This window comes from Gasterosteus aculeatus, chromosome 4 (genome assembly GCF_964276395.1).
Source record: "Gasterosteus aculeatus chromosome 4, fGasAcu3.hap1.1, whole genome shotgun sequence".
NCBI classification, from domain to species: domain Eukaryota; kingdom Metazoa; phylum Chordata; class Actinopteri; order Perciformes; family Gasterosteidae; genus Gasterosteus; species Gasterosteus aculeatus.
Window position 1 is genome coordinate 35,608,244 of NC_135691.1, and position 9,784 is coordinate 35,618,027.

Here is a 9,784-nt window from a genome sequence, read left to right on the forward strand (position 1 = left end):
CAGAGACGTCACCCGGCACTCAGAGAGATGAAGTGTCAATCAATCTGACAGCTGTGAGCACAGCAACGTTTTTGTCTCAATCTCACAAAGTTTGAGAACTGCCAGAAGGAGAATGAAGAACTAGTTCAACCGTCGCGCTCGTTTGCCGGTTTGAAAACTGCCGGAGAGGTTTTTGTAACGTGAGACGAGGACGTTGTGACCAGAAGTTAACCGAGGAGTTGAGAAGCTCTTGGAAGATGCTGGAGGTCAGGCACTGACATGCAATAGATCAACAAACCACCTCACAGACACCAGACAAGTCACCTCCTCGTCATCCAAACACGTTAAACCTTTAGACCTCCGGACAAACTAACGAGACAAAGTAACCTCCTCAAACGCCGTTTACCTTTCTTATGATCATAAAACACACTTTACAAAGATAACGAAAAAAAGATGCAAGGTTCTGTTTATCTCCTCGAGCCGATCGACTGACACAAACAGACTCTCCTCCTCTTTCTGCAGATCTGACAGTCAATGCCAATTATGTTGGTTATTGCTCCGGTCCGGAGTCGCCCGGTGAGTCACCTGACGTATCCTTTACCTCTCGGTGTGCCGGCCTGTCGGGACGCATCTCAACAACAAACCTGCAGAAAGAGACTCAGTGGATCTTTTATGAAGCTTTCAGTCCTTATGTGTCGAGGTGTGGTGATTTCAAAACAAAGTAAGTAAAGTAACCAAGAGGAAGCAGTGACGTCCCCAAACCCTCTTTCTTTACCGTCAATCAGCAGCAAAAACGCGTGACCTCTGACCCTCAACGGATGGATTTCCCCTCATCCAGATCTGTTCACCAGATTACGCGGCTGCCAGAACTCGTTGGTTGGACGGTGTCCCGGCAGCTCGAGGATTGTCCCCAATCCGTCCGGCTAATTGACGTGTCCAGCTAACGAGGGTCAGAAGGTCGTCTGGTATAATGACACCAAACAGCAGGGGGGGCTTCGTAGCTGCACCACTTGATTGTTAAGAGAATATGAAAAAACAAACTACAGGTCCTCTGATATCGATGAAGGAATCTCACTTTAACCCTTTCAGCCACGACCTTTCTTTTAAATGGGATTTGGAGTTTCAAAGACTCCATGAAAAGCGACGCTTTACTGTGGAAGATCATGTGATTTGACCAAAAGCTCGAGGCCATTTGATACATTTTCTCATTTATTTTTATTACTGAAGTCCAACAGTTAGAGAACAATGTTGCTATAAATAACCTCATGCTCAGAACGGTTCCTGCATCTTTTAAAAGCTTTGCTGCATTGACAGTGAGGCTGATGAACACAAGCCTTCGTTTCACTTCACATCCTATTTGTGGGTTGAAATTGTGAACATTTGGATTTGTTGACTCTCCTTTTGCCTTCAGCCACTATTAACATACATTCACTCTCACATCTGCCGCTCTGTGAGGGAAGAAAAGCAGAACGTGGAACCGGGATGTTGCAACGTCCACCGCGGAAGGACCAGGATGGAGGGAACAAAGTGGGGCTTTTAACGAGCAGCGACTCTAACCAGGGGGGGGGGCTGTTTTTACCGAGGAAATCAGAGTAATAAAAGATGCAGGCCAACGTGTGCGCTCGGCTTCTGGTCGGCCGCGTCCAGATGCTGCGCCGGCGGCGGGGAGTCGGCGTAGGTGAGGCCTCTGCTCAGCGACACAAGCCGGCGAGATGACGCCACAGACCGCTCGCCTCTTTTCTCAATGCAGAAGGCAACTGTTGTCATGGTTATGAAGTCCACTCACTGTGGAGCGAATGAATGAATAAACTAGACGTTACGTAACGTAACCGGATTTGGGCAGCGAGGAGACCTGGAGAACAGAAGAGGCCCTGAAAGGATCAAAGGCAGCAGAGCTGATGGAGGTCAAGCAGAAATAGTTTGACACCAATTTGTGTGTGTGTATATATAAATATATATATATATATATATACAGGCACGTGCACAGACATTTTGGGGGCAGGTGCTCAAACCAAAACAAAAGACACCCATCGCCAAAATCATTCAGGAAATTAAAAATATTAATAATAAAATAAATAAACACAGTAGGATATTTTTCCTGTCCTTTTCCTGTCTCTTTTTTGGCATTATGCTGCAAATTTTGTAAATGAAAATAAAACTATTGAACTTGAGTTTGTAGAACAGTATAACTGCCTATAAATGGTCTGTCTGTCTGTATCTCCCTCTCTCTTCATTAAACATGACAAATGTCAGAAAACAGCTGGACAAGGCTTTGAAATCACAGATTGTTGTTTGTTTATGTTTTCAGCGGCGCTAATGTGGTTAATTCATCACTAAACAACGTTGGGGTTTGCACCAACACCTTCATCACCTGTGTGTCCAATGCTACAGCCGTTTGGCGCTCAGCGTTACACGAGCACAAAGCAGAGGAGGAGGGAGGGGCGGGGCTTGTTGGGGCGATATTTTCACTTTTTAAAACTTTTTACTATATAAATATTTTTATCTATGAATGTATCTATATATATTATGCTTTGCACCAAAATTATTTGTTTATTTACAACATACCTTTTTTTTTACTTAAAAAGAAAAACAATATTATGTTTCCAAAATCGTTTTTATAAGATATTTTTTATTTTCCCGAAATATCATTGTTTTTGCAGTTTCTATGACATAATATGTATATTTATTCTCTTATATATTATATATATATATTAATGTATTTTACTATTTGTTTGAAAAAAAGTATATAATTTTTCATGTATATTTTCTATAAATAAAATGTATAAAAATAAATACAAAAATAATACAAATACACTACGAGGTTTCGACAACAACTCCACGCAGATTGGTTACAATATCCTGTTTAAGTCTTCCGGTTCTTCAAAGTAAAAGTCAGAGCTTCATGTGTTAAAGCTGCATTCTTTGTAGTGACCAGTAGGGGGCGACTCCTCTGCTCCCATAGACGTCTATGAGAAAATGACTCTAACCCAGTAAACATTGTAAACATGAGTTTATGGTCTCAGTCTCTAGTTTCAAGTCCTCTTCAATACAACATGATGTTCATTTAGTAAATTAAATGTTCATTATGTTCAAATGTTATCAGCTGAAAATGGCACAAAAAACATTCCTGGGATTTGAACCTTTTCTAAAAAACACAAAACAGTACAAAAACACTAAGCTTGTTAGTTGTGGTTGATCAGACACTGATATACAACATTCATGAATTTTATATTCAATATCTGCCAATAATCATAACCCAAAAAACAGTGGAATGTTACACGCTGTGCCTTTAAACGACTTCCTTCTTGACGCAGAGATCTTGGTTCCAGTTGTTTCTAACGCTCTGGTGTCTGAATGAGAACAAATCTCCCAACATCTGGCGCAGCGAGTGGAACCAGCAGAGTGTTAATGAACGTGTGTCTCTGACTCGTCTCTGAGAGCTTCCACTAAAAACAATCAAGCCTCCAGCTGCCGGTCCTCAGGCTCAGCAAACGTCTCCAATGGCTGATCCCCAGTCAGCTACGAACGCGCTCCATGTAGATATCCACTGTTAGCCTAGCTTAGCATAAAGCCAGGGAGCAGGGTACACCTGACTTCTAGTCTGACAACATATTGGGTTAGGATACATTTAAAAAAAAGGAACAATTATACAAAAGGCAACATCATTATTCTGAATTTGATGAAATTAGACTTTCTTGTTTCAGGGTCTCTCAGGACAAAAAGAAGCTTCTGATGCTTCAGCGATCCGGAGGAAGAAACTCAATCTGGCCGCTGCACTTTTCATCCCCAACTAAAATCTCCCATCAACCCCAGCGGCATGAGTCCTGCAGCAATGCCTCCCCAAATTTCATTTTTTTGTCCATATCAGGAACAGTGTTTTTTTTAATTCTAGTTTCCATGAACCTCTGATATTAAAACGACTTATATTCATTTGACCTATTTACTTGATTTACCTACAAGAAGAATGTAGAATTGCTGTAGAATGAAGAATTTTTACCAAGAATATTATAAGATAATAATATAAGAATATTCTCATTTAAATGTAAGTTTTGTTTGCTGAAGAATTATGTAAGACGTTCTATGATTTCAAAAGGCTTGGAAAAGGAATAAATAATGAAAATATATATGTATATATATATATATATATGTTAACATATATTCACTCTCACTCGTACTCTCCGGGGATGAAAAGCAGAACGTGGAACCAGGATGCTGGAACATCCACCGCTTGCGTCTGCAGAACAGACTCCCGGAGGTCCGGCTGCTCGTTGAAACCTGAACGCCTCCGAGGTGGAGACGCGTTCACATGCGGAGTCCAAAAACATCACATGACTGAACCCTTTTCCAAACGCGTTTAGAATCAACATTGAATGCTTTTGATGTGATATTAATAGAAATATTTAATTACATTTAACAGTTATTTAGTCAAAAGATGTAACTTCTTGACGACGAGAGTTTGTCCACTAGGAAGCGGCTACAAGGTTTTTTTTGTAAAAACGTACAATATTCACGTCACATTTCTTAAAAATAATAATAATATGAGAGATCTCTGGCAGAGAATTCTGTAAAGAAACTTCAGTATTGGCATATTGACACAACGATTTTGGCACTAATGTGACTCCATACTTGAGGAGCTGTCCTTTCAGCACCAGCTCTTCCCTGTATGGAGGCACATTAGTGCCACAAAAAAAGACGAGTTTTAAACCCGATAAATAATCCGATATTTGACACTGACCTGGAATCTGTGTGGCTTGATCTCTCCAGATGGTCGCTGCTCTGTCCTCTTCTCTTGGCTGTCATTCCATTACTTTACTTCCATGTTTTGTCCTTTTTTTAAATTAAAAAATAATCACAAAGGTTCTTTAGTTTCAAAGCGATCATCAACAAGGCTGAAACTCTTCGTCGGGTCCTCAGAGTGGAAGAACCTGAGTGGAGGAGAAACACGTGCCTGCTTCTCAAAAATAGACTTTTTTTTCTCCAAAAATCACTATAATCCCATTACTGAATAGCAGCTCTTGAGGGAATATCTACACATCTGCTGCACCTTTTATTTCTTCTACTCAGCGTAAACATAATGACTAAACGAGGGTTCGAAAAGTAAAATGTGGCTTTTTCCTTGTTGTTTTTTCACTACTTGACTTCTTTTTGTTGTATGTACACGATGTTCGGTCCGTTAATCCCGCTCCAAGTGTCGCGTAATTATTCCAGGTCCTTGATTATCTGCAGCACGTGTCCTTATATGTGCGTGTTGTTTTCAAGTCCACGAGGAGCTCGTGCTCTTCAAAGGGCCGCGCGGTGCATCACGTGGTCCGTGGTTCCGTCCAGGAAGATTCAAAATGTGCTTTTTGTCAATCAGCCCCGTGGCAAATGTGTGGATCCTCCGACAGTGTTCGCGCAGAGGCTCGGGGCCCGTTAATGGGGTTTATTCTAATCAGATACTAAGAGTCTCTGTGAGTGTCCTCGGAGAGGAGCCTACAGGTCGGTCTCCCGCGTGTCCAAGCAGAACGCGTAAAGGGACCTCTTGAAGTCCAGGCTGCTGTTCGCCTTGATGTTCGCCTTGTCCGCGGACCCGGGCCCTTCGGTGCTCTCCGCCTCCTGCTGCGACCTGGAGGACGACTTGCTGCCCTTCCGCTTCAGCTCGGGGCTGGCGGGGCCGCTGTTGGGCTCGTCCTTCAGGGACGACTGGTCCTGGTCCGTCTCGCGGTGGTAGAAGTAGTTGAAGTTGGACACGATGACCGGCACCGGCAGCGCGATGGTCAGCACGCCGGCGATGGCGCACAGCGAGCCCACGATCTTCCCCCCGACGGTCACCGGCCTCATGTCCCCGTAGCCCACCGTCGTCATGGTGACCACGGCCCACCAGAAGGCGTCGGGGATGCTGGAGAAGTGCGACTCCGGCTCGTCCGCCTCCGCGAAGAACACGGCGCTGGAGAAGAGGATGACGCCGATGAAGAGGAAGAAGATGAGCAGGCCCAGCTCCCGCATGCTGGCCTTCAGGGTCTGCCCCAGGATCTGGAGCCCCTTGGAGTGGCGGGACAGCTTGAAGATGCGGAAGACCCTCACCAGGCGGATGACCCGCAGGATGGCCAGGGACATGGCCTGCTGCCCGTTCTGGTGCTCCTGGCCCTGCTGCTCCGCCAGCTCCGTGCCCACTGTGATGAAGTAAGGCATGATGGACATGATGTCGATGATGTTCATCACCGTCTTGGAGAACTCCGACTTGCTCGGGCACGCGAAGAAGCGCACGAAGAGCTCGAAGGTGAACCAGATGACGCACGTGGTCTCCACGATGAAGAAGGGGTCCGTGAAGGTGAGGGACGGCCGCGGCGCCGTGCTGTTGTCCAGCCGCCCGGTGACCGGAAGCTCCCGCTCGTCCCTGAACTCCGGTAGCGTCTCCAGGCAGAAGGTGATGATGGAGATGGTGATGACGATCACAGACACGATGGCGATGCCCCGGGCCGGGATGGAGCTCTCCGGATACTCGAATATGAGCCAGACCTGCTTCTGGAACTCGTTCTGCGGCAGCGGCTTCTCCTCCTCCTTTATGAAGCCTTCGTCCTCGCGGAACCTCTCCATGGCCTCCTCCCCCAGCTGGTAGAACCTGATCTCGTCCGCGAACACGTCGATGGACACGTTGACGGGTCTGCGGATCTTCCCCCCCGACTGATAGAAATACAAAATCCCGTCGAAACTCGGCCTGTTGCGGTCGAAGAAGTACTCGTTCCGCAGCGGGTCGAAGTACTTGATCCTCTTGGCGGGGTCTCCCAGCAGGGTGTCGGGGAACTGGTTGAGGGTTCCCAGCTGCGTCTCGTACCGCAACCCGGCGATGTTGATGAGCACCCTCTCGTTGCTCTCCGCGTCCACGTCGTGCATGTCCAGCGTGTCCTCGTCGAACAGATGGGGACTGTGGTCCGCGCGTAAAAGCGCATCCATGGCGTTCTCGCTGCAGCTGAACGTGTTGTTCATGTCGTTGATCTTCCACGAGCTCTGCTGCTGATGAAGATGAAGAGGGTGATGAGGGTGATGGTGGGAGTGATGCTGAGGACTCGCCCGGGTGTTCAGCTCTTTGCCGAAGTCCTCTCCGAGTCCAGTTTGAACGAAGCCCGGCTGAGGGACATCCAGCGCGTTCCCGCAGCTCTCCTCGGCATTGTTGCCTCCACCTCCTCCTCCTCCACCACCTCCACCTCCACCGCTCCCTTTAGCGCCGCCGTTGTCAAAACTCACCAAGGCTATCTCCATTCCGCAGCCATCCACGGTTAGTGCGCGTTGATGGGGCGCGCGAGCATCCTCAGAGACCTGCGGAGGGAAACGAGAGAAGTTCCCCCTTAAACGCGCGGATGCAGAGATGGAGGCGGCTCCTCCTCGCGCGCTGCTCTGAGGCTCTAAGCCGCTACTGATGGGGATGAAATGTGCAAACCAGCCGAGCGAGAGGACCCGGATGAGAGAGGGAGGGCGGTGACGTCACAAGTGCCGCTCAGACCGTTTAGCTGCCTCTAAAAACATCTGTGGACGTGAGACAAGCGGTCTGTCTCTCGTGTCCCGCTGTCCCGCACCGCTAACTGATCCACACGCAATGCGCGCAGACAAATTACATCCTGGAAATAACAGTTTGCAGAATAAACTCGATATTGTGTATTATTACAAATAGTCCTTCATCCAGGGGGGAGGAGCATGAGGAGGAGGACCAGGAGACAGAGGAGGAGGATTTGGGGGAGCAAGAGGAGGAGGAGGAGGAGAAAAAGGAGGAGTTGTTGAAGCAGGAGCTGGAGGAGAAAGAGGAGGAGGAGGAGTCCGCCAAACACTGCGCTGATGTTCTCATCATCTTTTTCTAAATAAAGAGTTTTCTGTGAAGAGACTTTTATTTTGAAAGGACCGAGGAGGATTATCAGTGGGCTGTAATCTGATGCGTGACCACTTGGTGGAACTAATCCAGGAAAAAGTCTGTTTAATACTCTTCACACTCTGAATTCATACTTCCCTTATTTAGATTACACACATTATATTAAAGTGGACTTTATAAGAGTTGAACTGTTTGTAAGCCTGAGTAATATTTATTTATTTTGATGTATTTATCATACTTTTATATGTACCTGTATTATTTCAGATGGATCAATAGAATGTTGTCTCATCTAATTTCATTTGTACTGCCTTTCATTTCCTTTCCTTGGGGGAATTTTTTCAAATTTGTAATTCAAAATCTCACGTTTAAACTCCAGAAAATGAAAAGATGGAAACGTTGCTCAAGTGTTTGCAGCTCTTTATTCCACACATACACAAATACACACACATACACACGTATATACAAATGCATACACACATAATATATATATATATATATATATATATATATATATATATATATATATATATATATATATATATCTTCATGGATCATCTCAATGATCGTGAAGACTTTTTATGATCCACATGTTTGAACCCTTCATACATCCCCCGTTTCCCCTCTTATGCAACGCTCAACGCACAAGACGCTCAACGCACACAACCGGCCTCAAAGAGGCTTCCACATGACCACGTCCCCCTCTTGGGGGCCGGGGGGCCGCACTCTGCTCTCCGGATGCTTCCTCGTGCTTTTGTTTGCCTCCACGCACACGAGCGCAGTGATTGTGTGGTTGTGTGGTTGTGTGACTGTGTGGTTGTGTGACTGTGTGGTTGTGTGACTGTGTGGTTGTGTGGTTGTGTGACTGTGTGGTTGTGTGACTGTGTGGTTGTGTGACTGTGTGGTTGTGTGGTTGTGTGGCAGAGGCTCCACATGCAGATACAACCTATAGTCACACGTCTTTATGAGGGAGCAAGACAACAGGAAGTTAGCTCGCTAAATTAGCTCGCTGCTAATTCTGCTGCAAACTGTCTCTCTTTTTATATTCATGTTCCTTCTGAAAGAACACAACAAAATAATTCTACCTTCAGGTACATCTCACAACCCAGTTAGCCTATAGCTTAGCATAACAGCTGGAGGAGCAGAACTTACTGTTTATTGATTCATATCTACTCTTTATTTATCTGTGATCTGAGTGAAGTCGCTCTGAGACGCACAAACTCAAAGTAGCTCGCACAAAAGGACAACACTCACTCACGCACACAGTCACACACACTTTCACACAGACACACAGGCAGACACACACACAGTGTGCGTGGTGTAGCAGAGAGAAAGTGACCTATTTAAAAGGTCACTTTCTTCAGCCTGTGGCTGGATGGGGAAACAAAGCAGCTCTATTTGTGTCCTTCCTTATCTAACGCTGCAGCCTCATCACGACCAGGACTGTGTGCGTCTCCCGCCTCCGGATCAGCGCTCCGTCCTCACATGAAGCAGAACCGGCCACTGGCAACGTGCGATTTCACGCACTGGATACGGCCATTAGATGTTTCTACAATAGAGCGCAGAGGGGAAGTCAGGGGGGGGCGAGGAAACAGCCCGGGACCCGGGGGGGGAGGAGACCAGGAGACCAGGGAGGGAGGAGGAGACAAGGGAGGAGGAGACCAGGAATCAGGGGATTGAATTGAATCAAGGGAGCAAACGTTTGATAGTTGTGGATTTTTGAGATGTTGAGATTGTTTATCTTTTTTTTTTTATGTGCATCATTTTTGTGTATCTGTGTAGTGACCAGCAGGGGGCGACTCCTCTGCTCCCATAGACGTCTATGAGGAAATGACTCTACTTCTCTGTAGTGACCAGCAGGGGGCGACTCCTCTGCTCCCATAGACGTCTATGAGGAAATGACTCTACTTCTCTGTAGTGACCAGCAGGGGGCGACTCCTCTGCTCCCATAGACGTCTATGAGGAAAT

General features: G+C 46.4%; 1 protein-coding gene across 1 annotated transcript; it reads right to left on the reverse strand.

Annotated features, from left to right (window-relative positions):
• Positions 1-5,121: 5,121 nt before the first annotated feature.
• LOC120813117 (potassium voltage-gated channel subfamily A member 10) lies at positions 5,122-7,524 on the reverse strand. The gene has a single exon (XM_040169229.2). The coding sequence runs from the start codon at positions 7,216-7,218 to the stop codon at positions 5,452-5,454; it is 1,767 nt and encodes a 588-aa protein (XP_040025163.2). The 5' UTR covers positions 7,219-7,524; the 3' UTR covers positions 5,122-5,451.
• Positions 7,525-9,784: the final 2,260 nt, after the last annotated feature.